Genomic DNA, 13,085 nt, shown 5'->3' on the forward strand with positions numbered 1-13,085 from the left:
GGGGGGAGGGGCCGGGCGGGGGGCTGGCGGCAGCGGCGGATGGACTCGCGGGTATCGGAGCTGTTCGGCGGCTGCTGCCGGCCCGGAGGAGGCCCGGCCGTGGGCGGAACCCTTAAGGCAAGGGGGGCCGGCGGCAGCAGCGGCTGCGGGGGCCCGAAGGGGAAAAAGAAGAACGGAAGGAACAGAGGAGGCAAAGCCAACAACCCTCCGTACCTGCCCCCCGAGGTGAGCTCCATAAGAAGTGGCGGGTGAGAGGAAACCACTCTTTCCGGTCCCGGTACTCCAGGGAGGCGGGACAGAGGGAATTGATACCCCCTTCCGGTGTCAGAACACGGAGGGGAGAGGAGAACCCTTCCTTCCGGTCCTAAGACCCCAGGGAGTACCTTCCCTCTGGTCAGACAGACCCCAGCGAGGAAGAGTGGGGAGGGAGGATCCCTCCCATTCTGGTCCAGTAACCTCAGGAAGAGTAGTGGGGAAAGATGATCCCACTTTTATCCCCTTGGAAAGAGCGGAGTAGAATACCCGCGCTTCATCCTTGTGAAGGGAGGGAGATTCAATCCTGGGATGAGGAGAGAGTTTTCTAAACTTGTTCCACAGGGGAGTACTGGGGAAAAGAGCAATATGTTCCGTCTGTATCGTTGAGTACACAGTGTAAAAACAGACAACAGTCAGGCTTAGGTCTTCCCGCCCTTTGTCCTATGAGGAAATAGGGACAGCTTCCACATTCTTGCTCCATCTATCCCTAAAGCAGAGAGTAACTGCTATTTCGTCCCTCTTAGGAAAGGAGGACTGAGGGGAAGAGCTGAGCCAGTGGTTATCAAATTTTAGCATGTATCAGAATCCCCTGGATTGCTACCTCACCCCTGGAGTTTCTGATTCAGTAGGTCAGAGGTGGGCCTGATACTCTGCATTTCTTACAAGTTCCCAGGCAGTGCTAATGCTACCTGGTCCTGGGACCACACTTTGAGAACTATTGGCCTAGACCGTCATCCTTCTACCACTATTCTGCAGCCACCCATCCTAATTTTTCATTTTTAGCAAGATGATAAAAAGGAAGGTCTTTGCTAATGGGAAAAGATCTCCCTTATATTCCATGAAGTAGAGATTATGGGTGAAGACCTGTGAGAGCCTGGAAGTCAGAAGGCGTTGGAGAGATGGAATGATGACAGGAAGGAAAAAAGAAAAAGAAATGGCCAGGGAGGAGCAGTGCCAAAATGCAGGACAGGCAGAACAAGCAAATCTCTTACCCCGTTGCTCCCTAGAGGGGAAGGCTCAGGCAACAGGTTGCTTCTCTGGTGGGTCACCTGATAGAGGGAAGAGGTAGAGGAAATTATGTGGGTGGATTCGGGATTTCATCATCTGAGGCATGTGAGTCTGGTTGGTGGAGTCTGTCCCCTTTTTTGCATTTTCTGAGTTTCTTCTCTTCATCTCAGCCCCAGCTTTGGAGCCCTGCCCCTCATTTTACCTGGGCTCCTCTCTCATCAGGCTTATAGTGACCAGTACTGAGCTCACCCTTTGGCCCTGATCCAGAACCTCTTGCAGCCTCTTACTCTTGAGGACATCAGCGGGGAGGGGTGGGCAGGAAGGAAATGGTGTCTTCCAGACCAGTAGCAAAGAAGGGCCTCAGCAGCCTGAACACGGAGGAGATCTAGACCCCTGGGGACAAAACTTTGAGGCCCCAGGGGAAAGGAGGGGGTGAACTTGTGTCTAGGAAGAATGTACCACCATTGATCAAAGAAAGGAGGAGCTAAGGGTTCGGTTTCTGGCTTAGATGGGTGACTCACAGTATTCCTAGAGGCCTTTCCTTCAGAGAGGTCCACTGGGGCTGAGTAGAGGGTTTGTCTGCCAATGACCTTTGGCAGGCACCTGTCTAAGCAGGTGCCACTGAGCTTCCTGCTCTCTCAAGTTAGCTGCCTGGGCCCCAGCAAGAATCAAAGGGAAGCAGAAGTTGGGTCAGGACAACGTGTGGTAACTGTTCTCTGTTTCTTTTCAGGCTGAAGATGGAAACATCGAATATAAAGTGAGTCTTAGGCTCGGGTGTGTGTGTGTGGGGGGGGGTGCGTGATTTTTCTGAGATCCTTTCAATTTCATTATCTATAGCAGTTTAGGAATATGATTCAGGGTAAGGGCCCTGCACCTCATTCTGATGGAGGGGGACTGACTGTTAGAGGAGGCCAGGGATGGGGGGCGGGGGGCAGTTAAGGAGGAAGGGAAGGTCTTGGTCCTTGGAGCAGAACAGGTGGGGAGCACGTGGGTTTAGGAGGAGTATCTCTGACCTTATTTTCTTACGATACCTCACCTGTCCTAAGCTGAAGCTGGTGAATCCATCCCAGTACCGCTTTGAGCACCTGGTGACACAGATGAAGTGGCGGCTCCAGGAGGGCCGCGGTGAGGCTGTCTACCAGATTGGGGTAGAGGACAATGGGCTGCTGGTGGGGCTGGCCGAGGAGGAGATGCGGGCATCCCTCAAGACCCTACACCGGATGGCAGAGAAGTATGCTTCCCATTCTCCCTCGGTTCTCCTCACCCGCCTCTGGAGAAGACCTGTGAATACCCAGTTATCTTGGGCCCGAGGGGCCAAGGAGGGACTTTCCCTCTGCTGCCTACTCTTGACAAAAGGCTAAAGTAGGGAAGGCTAGTGTTCTGGGCTCCTCCATGTTGGACCTAGGCTTTTTTGCTCCTTGATTTGAGATTTGTTTGTTTCAAAGGATGTAGGATAGATTGAAGAGTGATAAGAAGTGAAGTAGGGTGTTTGGGAGGTGTGGGAAGGCCATTTGGTCCAGAGGGCAGAAGGTGGGGGGCAGGAGAATAAAGTTGAGGTGTGGCAATATGGCTTTGTGATGACAGGGTCGGGGCAGACATCACTGTTCTCCGGGAGCGAGAAGTGGATTATGACAGCGACATGCCCCGGAAGATTACCGAGGTGCTGGTACGAAAGGTCCCTGACAACCAACAGGTGAGCACACACCCTTCCCTATCTCTCACGCCCACGCTCCCAGGAGGGCCTCTGGTGGCAGGTTGTTCACTGGCCCGGGAACCTGGGGGTGTCCAGGTCGTTATTTGGTCCCCAGGGAGTGTCACTGCCCTTAACTCAACCATCCATGGAGCGATGTAAGGGATTGGAGCCCTTACCTCTGGCAATTCATCCACAGTTCCTAGACCTCCGTGTGGCCGTCCTGGGCAATGTGGACTCAGGGAAGTCGACTCTGCTTGGAGTCCTGACCCAGGGAGAGCTGGACAATGGGCGGGGCCGGGCTCGACTCAACCTTTTCCGCCACCTGCATGAGATTCAGTCTGGCCGAACCTCCAGCATCAGCTTCGAGATCCTGGGCTTTAACAGCAAGGGAGAGGTGCATGAAATCAGCGGGACCCAGTGGGGCCAGACTCTGAGGATGGGATGGTAGTGGTGAAGGACAGAGTCCGAGGGCAGAGTGTGGAGACTTGTCGGAGTAGTGTAGAAGACGACCCTGAGGGCACTGAACAAGCTCTGTCTCCTTAGAAAACAAATGGGGAATCAGCTGGATCAAATCAGATATGGGGCTCAGGGTTAAGAGGCAGGGTCACCCAGCGACCGGTTTAGGTCCTGGCAACTCTTAAAGGGTTGGGGAGGCTGGCAGGGGGCACTGAGAGCCCTGGGCTCTGGGCCAGGTGGTGAATTACAGTGACTCACGGACGGCAGAAGAGATCTGTGAAAGCAGCTCCAAGATGATCACCTTCATCGACCTGGCAGGCCACCACAAGTACCTACACACCACCATCTTTGGCCTCACCTCATACTGCCCTGACTGTGCCCTGCTCCTCGTCAGTGCTAACACTGGGATTGGTACGAGGCATCGGGGCAGGGACGGGGCTGGAGGGGGGTGCTGACTCTCCTACCCTGGGCCTCCTCAAATCTGGGAGCCAGACAAACTCTCCTGTTCCCTCTGCTCCCTCCCATGTTCTCACCCTTTTCTCCTACTGCCTGCCTTCCTTCTCTGAGGCAGCTGGCACCACAAGGGAACATCTGGGGCTAGCCCTGGCCCTGAAAGTGCCCTTCTTCATCGTGGTCAGCAAGGTGGACCTGTGTGCCAAGACCACAGTGGAGAGGACGGTACGACAGCTAGAGCGGGTCCTCAAGCAGCCTGGCTGCCACAAGGTCCCCATGCTGGTCACCTCCGAGGATGATGCTGTCACGGCTGCCCAACAGTTTGCCCAGTCACCCAAGTAAGCCTTTCTCACCCCAGAGCCCTGATCCACAGGGAAGGCTGCCATGGGGCCCCAGGGTGTGGTGTCCCACCCCAGGTCCAGACCAGTTGTGGCTCAGTTCTGTGGTTTTTCTGGTTGGCATTGTGGGAGGGAGTCTGTGGTAGCCAGCCTGGAGCTTTGCTAGTGCCTGGAACCCAGGAGACAAAATGCTATGCCAGGCATTCGCTGTCTCCCTTGGTCCCTGAGATAAGCCTCATGAGCCACACTCCTTGGCTGGCTCACAGACAGAGGACTCAGCTCCTGAAAAGGTGAGCAGATAGGAGAGAGGTACCCCTGCCCCCCACCCCTGCCCCAGAAGCTCACTTTTGCACACATGGAGCTCTAGCCTCTGCTTCCTGTTAGAAGTTTCCTTATCTGTCCATTCGCTGCCTTCCTTTACAGTGTCACTCCTATCTTCACACTGTCCAGCGTGTCTGGAGAGAGTCTGGACCTGCTCAAAGTCTTTCTGAATATCTTGCCACCACTTACCAACAGCAAGGAGCAGGAGGAACTCATGCAGCAGCTGACAGAGTTTCAGGTAATTGGCCACCTGAACGGGCAGTGAGCTGAGGAACTGGGGGGGGGGGGGGCACTGTTTATTTTTATTTTTGAGAAAGCATGTATGTGAGGAGGGGAGGGGCAGAGGGAGTGGGGGAGGACAGAGGATCTGAAGCAGGCTCTGTGCTGACAGCAGAGACCCTGATGTGGGGCTTGAACTCATGAACAGTGAAATCATGACCCAAGCGGAGGTCAGACGCTCCACTGACTGAGCCACCCAGGCGCCCCTGGGAGGGACTATTTCTGACTGAGCCCTGAGCCTGTTTTGAGATTTTGGGCTTGGCTGGCCATTGATAGCATTTTCTTTGGCTTCAGGTGGATGAAATCTACACAGTACCAGAGGTGGGGACTGTTGTTGGAGGAACACTTTCCAGGTGAATTGCTTTGATTTGCTTGCTGCCTACCCCATTCAGCCCTCACATACCCATATGCTGGGTCATGGCCTTAAGGACCCTGGAGTTGAACAGAGCCCTTCAAACTGTGTGCTTGTTTCTGGATTGGGCTGTCACAATGAGAAGAGCTAGAAGAAGCTAGTCTGTTGGTTCACGAGGGAACAAGCAGTATTGCTGCTCACTGGGCATCTCCTGGCCCCTGAGGGAGAAATGTGGGTCTTGAGCCCCAGATGTATTCAACTGACTTCATTTGCATGTAGGGAAATAAAAGATCCCTTAAGACTCTTTTCAAAGCAGAGAGTGAAACCCAAGGGAATAATTTGCTCTTTCAGGCACCAGGTACTCAGTGTCAAAGCAGCAGGTATCTCTCTAGCCATCACTACTGGCCTTTCCAGGTATTAGCCTTCAGAGTCTGAACCTTGAACTGGGCCTCTCCCCTGCCTACATGCCAGAGTTTAGGGTCTTTCCCCCCCACCTGAGGGAGTCAGCCTTAGAAGGGAAAGAATGTTCTGGGTGACCCTCACAGAGAAGCAGGTTGGGGGGGGGGGGCCTAGGCTGATGCTGTGCCACCTGCCGTCTGGGCTACAGTGGGATTTGCCGTGAGGGAGACCAGCTGGTAGTGGGCCCCACGGACGATGGCTGCTTCCTGGAGCTGAGAGTATGCAGCATCCAACGCAACCGCTCTGCCTGTCGTGTGCTGCGAGCTGGTCAGGCTGCTACGTTGGCCCTCGGGGACTTTGACCGTGCACTTCTTCGCAAGGTGAGGTGGGAGGATGGGTTGCAGAGGGAACACAGAGAAGTGCCTGGGACACTGGCTGCTTGAATGAGAAGCACCTAAGATGCTTCAGAGGAACTCAAAGGAAACACAGTCTCTAACCCAAGAAGCTGGTTCCACAGACTGTTTGAAAAAGGCTTAGAATACTCAGGATACTTAAATGTGGATCGTTGTCGTGCAACCTGAATATCCAGGACCTTACAAATACTAAACATTAGCAGAAGGATTAGAGGACGTGGGAGGGATAAGGAAGGGTTTTAAGTGGAGAGTTTTGAATATTGTCTGTTGAGGTCTTTGTGTTTGAAGTCCTAGAGGAAGAGGAAATTCAGGAGCTGGAAAGGGTGTGCGGGTGGTGGGGGAGGGAGAGACTAATGCAAGGTCTGCCCTTGGTCTGGGGGCTGTGCCTCCCCAGGGCATGGTGATGGTGAGCCCCGAGATGAATCCCACCATCTGCTCAGTGTTCGAGGCAGAGATAGTTCTACTGTTCCATGCCACCACGTTCCGGCGAGGCTTCCAGGTGACAGTACATGTGGGCAACGTACGTCAGACAGCAGTGGTGGAAAAGATCCATGCCAAGGTGAGAGGGACGCAGCCATGCTGTTTTTCCAGGGGAAAGTCATAATTCTTCTGCCTCCAGAAAGGAAGGAGGCCTGGCCCCAGACTCCTAGAGAATTCCTTGATCCTGTAAAGGGGACAAAGCCCCACTCTGGGTGGGTAGAAGCCTGATAGGCCCCTGAGGGTGGAGAGCCAAGGCTGGTAGAGAATGGGATGGGAGGTACTGCCCAGGACCCGTGACGGCATATCTGCTGCAGGACAAGCTGCGGACAGGGGAGAAGGCAGTGGTACGTTTCCGCTTCCTGAAACACCCAGAGTACCTGAAGGTGGGCGCCAAGCTGCTGTTCCGGGAGGGTGTCACCAAGGGCATCGGCCATGTCACTGATGTGCAAGCCATTGCGGCAGGAGAGGCCCAGGCCAACATGGGCTTCTGAACTCCTCCAGGCAGGCACAGCTCTACTGCCGTCCCCACAATATATAAGGTGACTTTTGGCCATGCTGCCCCCCCTGTTGGCGGCTCTGTGTGTTAATAGGCTAGGGAGAGACCGGTGCTCTCTGCCCCTTGCTCCCTGCCACCTTTCTGGAGAGGTGCCAAGCTTGTTGTGGCCAGGGAGGGGCAGTCCTGAGGTTCTCAAGAAGACAGGAGAATTCAGGGCAGTGCTCAGCAGCTCTGTGTCCACCTGGTTGGCTCATCAACCCTGGGAACTCCACGGCCTATCTACCGGAGGGAGCTGACCACCACCACCTTGGCCCCACTGTCTGGACTGGGCATGATCCGCCGGTGTGGTCCCTGCACTTCAGGAATTGTCACAACAACTGGGGGTGGTCCTCGAAAGCACTCCTTTTTTGTATACCTCTTCTCAAGGCCATGTAAGTTGCCCATCTCTACTTGACTGTGGACAAAAGACAGCTGCTCCCGGGTCTGAAGCTGGCCCAGCTGGCCCAGAGTCCGAAGAAATGGCACAGGGGCAGTGCTCCCACCTTGTGCTGAGACATGAGGTCTTGGCCCAGAGTCTGAAGAAATGGCACAGGGGCAGTGCTCCCACCTTGTGCTGAGACATGAGGTCTGTTCCTCAGCTTTGTCTCCCTTCCCTTCACTCAAGGGCCATTCTCCATTTTTCTGCTCATAGGCCCCACAGGTGCTATTTGTTGTGCTGGCCCAGGAGTGGGGCTGCCGAGCTGAGGCTTGGCATACCGAAGGTCAGCTGCATGTCAATCAGTCTCGTCCCTTCCTCTGCAGTGATTTGTTGGTTTTAATGCTGGATCAAACAGTGTTTTACTTTCCCAGACTAGTGACTGGGGACCTGACCCACAGCTCCCCATCCTGCCATCCTTTACCCCCTCCACCCTTCCTGCTCCCATGTTAAATCCTCCCTCTGTTGCAGGGAGCCTGGGGGAAAGGGAAAGATGTTGCCATATTTCCTACACTTTAGGGCATGGACTCCTTCCTTTCCCTTTGTTAATGTCCTGGGTTCCCCGGACTCAGGGATTTGTTGGTTCAGGTTTCTCTGCATATACATATATATATAAATATAAATATATACATACATATATATATTTAAATACACACATATATATTGTACAGAATAAAAGTGTTTTATTGAATACACTGTGCTTATGCTTAAGATACGGGCTCAGCTTCCAGAGCTAGATTCCTCTTCAGGATTAGAGACAAGTGAAACCCTAGCACCACTGAGCCCTGGATGGAGAAAAGAGCCCATCTGGTATCATTTACCATTCTCCCTTTCCTGTCCCTCCCATGCGATCAGTGTTCCAGTATTGTGACCTGGGTATTCTGGCTTATTTGCATTGCTCTTGAGCAAGCAGAATAGAAAGTGAAACCGCTGCCTTTTCAGCTGAGACAGGTAACCAGCCCGCACTTGAGGAGTTGGCCACTTGCTATGGTCACAGTGATGAGGAGCCCACTTCTGTGCCATGTCAGAGATGTGGAGATTAGCGTGTGAGCTACTTAATGAAGAGTGGAATTTAAGAGTCACGTTAATCTGGCCCTCACGCTCTCCCTAGCAATGCAGAAAAGCTCGAAGTGAGGTTTACACAGCCTAAATTGGCTTCTTGGAACCACCTGGCCACACCTTAGTTGTTTCTTCGTGTTTCTGTGTTCAGAGTACCTGACGGTCATGTTTTATGGGACTGCGTTTTGAGCAGTGATCCTTGCAAAAGAAATTTAATGATAAATGTGGCCCAATGTCCAGCGAGGCATTCTGTCTCCAGGGTATTAAAGTAAAAGCTTCCTTAACTATTCAAGCTCTGCTGCTTTTAAAAATACCACCGGCTTGACTGGCTACTATAAGTAGCCTGTGGTTGAAGAACTTCCTCCTGTGTCGGGGACTAAGAGCGGTTCGTTTCCGTCTGTACAGTTGCTGATAAACGGCTATGAGAAAAGCTTGTGTTCAGCAAAAAGGTACTATAGCTTTCAACCAACACTGACCTTTGCATGTCCGTCTGCTCGTACCTCCATGGGCTTATTGCCACTATGCTGGGGCAGGGTTGGCATTTCCAAGAAAATAGGTGTGCTGCTTGTATTGTTGTTACTGGTTACTCACTACTCCCGCCCATCTTGGCCTCTTATAAGTCCAGTGAAACCAAAGTTTCTACTCACAATTTCTCTTTCCAATCAAGCAAAGTGTTAAAAATTTGTTTCACTTGATCTGTACAGTACCCAAAGGAGAGTATTGCTTCTTTAGGCTTTAAAAAAACAAAACAAAACAAACAAACTTTTCACTGGATTAAGAAAGGAAATTTTAGAAAATGATCTCAGTATTTAATGAGATATCTTCAGGAACCACTGAGCTATACCTTGCTACATCAATGGAATGTTTAGGAGGATAAAAAGATGTGTAAGGCAGCCCCTCACCCCCATCAGCTGTATGTACATTTTTACTGTTCCAGTTCTGGTAATCATCTAAAATTGCTTACTTCATATGTTTCATCCAATGAATATCAAGTACCTATTATGTGCAAAAATTCTTGCCTTCAGGAAACTACAAATCTAGCAGGGAAAGGGCCATGGTACACAGCATTCAACTACCTCAAAAGAGGAAGATAGTTTTGAAGAGAGTTTCCTGCTAGACTCAGGGTTTTCAAATGCTCCCCACTTTCTTCAAACTAAATACAGACCCCTAATTTATAAACAAGCTTTAAAAGCAGTTGGTTTTTGTGTACATATGAGAGATGGGATGTGTACACCATTCTTCCTACCCACTTCCCCCAACACACCACCTAATTCAGCTCATCTTCGGTTGGGTTCTCTGTGTGACTCAAGGTTTCCTATATCAAAAAAGCTGACTTCCCACATATAAGAACAGAGATTAAGAATACAGTACTGTAAGGGCACCTGGGTGGCTCAGTTGGCTGAGCGTCTGACTCTTGATTTCGACTCAGGTCATGATACCAGGGTCGTGGGATTGAGTCCTGCGACAGGCTCCGTGCTGAGCATAAAGCCTGCTTAAGATATTCTCTCTCCCTCTATCCCCCCACCTCTACCCTGCTCGCGCACTCTCTAAAACCAAGAAAAAGAAAAGAAAATGGAACTATCAGCATGGACAAGTGCAGAAAGCTACGATAAGCCCTAAGCTAAATATTCAAACATCAAAAGGAAAGAGATGAACATGCCAGTGACCCTGAAAGCCAAGCACTACCTCACATTTGTACTTTAGGGTTTAAGGAAATGCCATGGCCCTCTAAAAACCTGGCTTGCCATTGGCATCTTCTAGATCAGTAGTCCTCAAACACCCTGGAGAATCTTTAATATACAGATTCTGGGTCAGTACAGGTGAAGGTGAGGCTGAGACAATTTCTTAGAAGTTCCCTGATAATGCTGATGCTCCTGCTCCTCAAAATCACACTCAGACCAGCAAGATTATATTTTTTTTAAGATTTTAGATTTAAGTAATCTTTACACCCAACATGGGCTCAAACTCACAACCCTGAGATCAGGAGTCACCATCTGAGCCACCTAGGTGCCCTAACTAGCAAGATCCCAGAGAGGATCTAGTTCTGATCATGACTTACCCGATCTAAACAGAGTTCCTGAACTAGTCCACGAACACTCTCATTCTACGTTAGACCAAACACAAGAGATAGAAGGGCCAGTGGCTAAAATTGTGGTCATAATAGGGTTTACTTGTATGAAATTCAGTATTTATTGAGTAGCTTCTGTGTATAGAGCCCTGCCCTAAACTAGTTACCACTTTAGGGTTTCAGGCCTTTACCTCACGTTCTCAAACCTCACATTTGGTCAAAGCGTTATCTAAACTGCCCCTGTCGCAGAGCTTGAGGAAAAATCTTTTTAAAACGTTTTTTCTCCATTACTTTTCTGTTCCAATCTTTAAGCTACAGACTTTAAGTACCTTGTCTTTGATTTCCAATCATCAGTAAGGTATATCAGTTTTACAGATGAAAAAGAAAGTGCCTCTCGTGGGCTTCAAGGCCCACACATTTTTACCGACACTGCGTCCCTAAACTTTAATGATTAAAAACTCCGAGCAGTTGTATCTCTGCAAGATAAGTCAGTTTTTACATCTCTGTCAGCAATGGAATTAGAATCCATGCCCGTGAAGAGATGGGGGTCTTAACTCAGCATCTAACTGGATTATTTTTCTTGTATAAAAGTTACAGGTTTCCTTGAGAAGTAAACACGTTTCCATCTCCTAGTTTACAGGTAAAATATTAAAACCCTGCAGCAAGCCTGAGGGCAGCACTAGTGTGTTAACGGCTTGAAAAATGATTCCAATGTCTGCATGCCCTCAGGCCTAGGGCGTTTATTACTGGAGGCTGAAGGGCTCTTGGGATTTCTTTTGCCCTGAGGAGAACTGGCAGGAACCACCTGTGAGTTTGAGGAGTGGGACTGCATAAAGGATTTCTGTAACTCCAATGCAAAATGATAGTCCGTATGTTCTGGCATTTCCCATACAGGCACCAGAGAGCCACACTTCTCACAGGGCACTTGGTCCTCAGCTGCCACAGGACTTGGGGTAGTAGTTGACTTCTGAGCCACCTCCGGAGCAGACTTGGAAGTTACAGAAGCAAGACTGCTTGGGCTATTCTGGGCCAAATCCATCCCTGCAGGAGTTGTTTTAGAGGATCCCACCTTCAATACTTCTTGACAGATGGGGGTGCAATCTGGATATTCTGTTGGAAAAGAGTTTGTTAACTTTTTAGGGCTGGACTGGGGATTTTGTGGAGGGAAGACGACTGAAGGATTATTAAGCTGTTTCTGCTTTAGAAGTAGACTCTTCTGCTTAAAGAAGGGCTCGGTTCCTGTAGCATGACTGGTTTGGAAAGGTAACGAGGGCTTGGATGGTGAATTGCTCGTGGGGGCCTGGGTAGTGGCAGTAAGAGATGACACTGAAGCTTCTTTGACTTTCTGCTTTTCTGCAGCTTTTTGGAAGAATGATTCCAGAGAAGTGGCTGCTTTCTTAGTGGCTGTCCCTGCCAGGCCACATTCCTGGGTCTTAGCTTCTGAACTGGTAGCTGGCACCTTTGGCAGAGAACTTGGGTCACTGCTCAAGAAGGTGGTGATGTCTGTGCAAGATGAAGGGGCAGAGGCAGAGAATTTGGTAGCACAGAGGAAAAGCATTGTGAGGGGAGGAGACCTGTATAGAAAGTAAAGGAACAAGATTAGCACCAGGTCACAGATTCAGTTTGTAAATGACTGGGATTATGGTTCTAGGATTTATGGTTCTTAAATATTAGGGTATCAGATTAATACTGATTCAGTAGACCTGGGATAGGCACTCTTCACAAGTTCCTGGGTGATGCGGATATTGCTGGCCTACGACCACATCTTGAGAACTGCTGATTTGGTGAACATCTAACCAGGTCAGACATAGAAACTGGATCCCCTGACTGCTAGGTATTCATAAGGTATGTCATAACATATGTAAAAACAGCTATAATCCTGGGTTGAGGCAAGAAATTTTATTCAGGGCAATAAAAAAAGCTTTAGAGTATTCAGACTGGAAAGTCTCTTAAAAAAATCCTCTTAGCCATTCCATTCTGTTTTTAAGGAGGACACCATCTAACCCTAATTTTGACAGACTTTCAACTCAAATTTCTAGAGCATGAAATCCCACAACTGGGATTACCTATCTTAGTCTCAGAAACATTTCAAGAAATTCCTGTCACAAAGTTACTCATTTTGTTTACTCAAATACATTTTCACATGAGTTGAATTTCAGAAGATAAAATGTGCTTTTATAAACAGATTAATCCCTCGACGAGGTAAGGAGTAAGTGCTGTTTTAAAATTATTATAACAGTATATCACTATCCTCTGGTTTCATGCTCTGGACAGTCTTACAATCAGATCATTTTGATGCTTCCCTGTCAATAGGTTTCACACTCCTGGTAAGTGTTAGAGTCTGTTAATTTATAAGGTTTCATATGAACATAGTATCATAATTTATCATTTGGTTCAGTGAAACTGTTCAATATTTGAAAATAAACATATATATAAGGAAGTATAAGTTAAATAAATTATCCCAAATAAAGAACAAAGGACTCCAGCTTTAGAGACCCCATCGTATTGTAGGTCTGCACAAACAACAGTAGTATCCACAT

At 49.6% G+C, this 13,085-nt stretch overlaps 2 protein-coding genes across 3 annotated transcripts in view; one reads left to right on the forward strand and one right to left on the reverse strand.

Annotated features, from left to right (window-relative positions):
- The first annotated feature begins 13 nt into the window (after nt 1-13).
- Nucleotides 14-9,239, forward strand: GTPBP2 (GTP binding protein 2). The gene is made up of 12 exons (XM_047101224.1): nt 14-225; nt 1,994-2,020; nt 2,310-2,494; nt 2,848-2,956; nt 3,153-3,350; nt 3,649-3,823; nt 3,984-4,203; nt 4,627-4,762; nt 5,098-5,156; nt 5,763-5,934; nt 6,362-6,526; nt 6,762-9,239. The coding sequence occupies exons 1-12, from the start codon at nt 40-42 to the stop codon at nt 6,936-6,938; spliced, it is 1,809 nt and encodes a 602-aa protein (XP_046957180.1). The 5' UTR covers nt 14-39; the 3' UTR covers nt 6,939-9,239.
- Nucleotides 9,240-9,920: 681 nt separating this feature from the next.
- Nucleotides 9,921-13,085, reverse strand: part of POLH (DNA polymerase eta) — a 39,647-nt gene continuing 36,482 nt past the window's right edge. For both annotated transcript variants that reach the window (XM_047101222.1, XM_047101223.1), the window contains one exon: nt 9,921-12,119. In XM_047101222.1, coding sequence (XP_046957178.1) covers nt 11,225-12,119 — 895 coding nt within the window. In that variant the 3' untranslated portion in view covers nt 9,921-11,224. The remainder of the gene's footprint in view (nt 12,120-13,085) is intronic.

This window comes from Lynx rufus, unplaced genomic scaffold (genome assembly GCF_022079265.1).
Source record: "Lynx rufus isolate CCGP_SWC_20201006 ecotype Redwood Valley unplaced genomic scaffold, mLynRuf1.p SCAF_6, whole genome shotgun sequence".
NCBI lineage: Eukaryota > Metazoa > Chordata > Mammalia > Carnivora > Felidae > Lynx > Lynx rufus.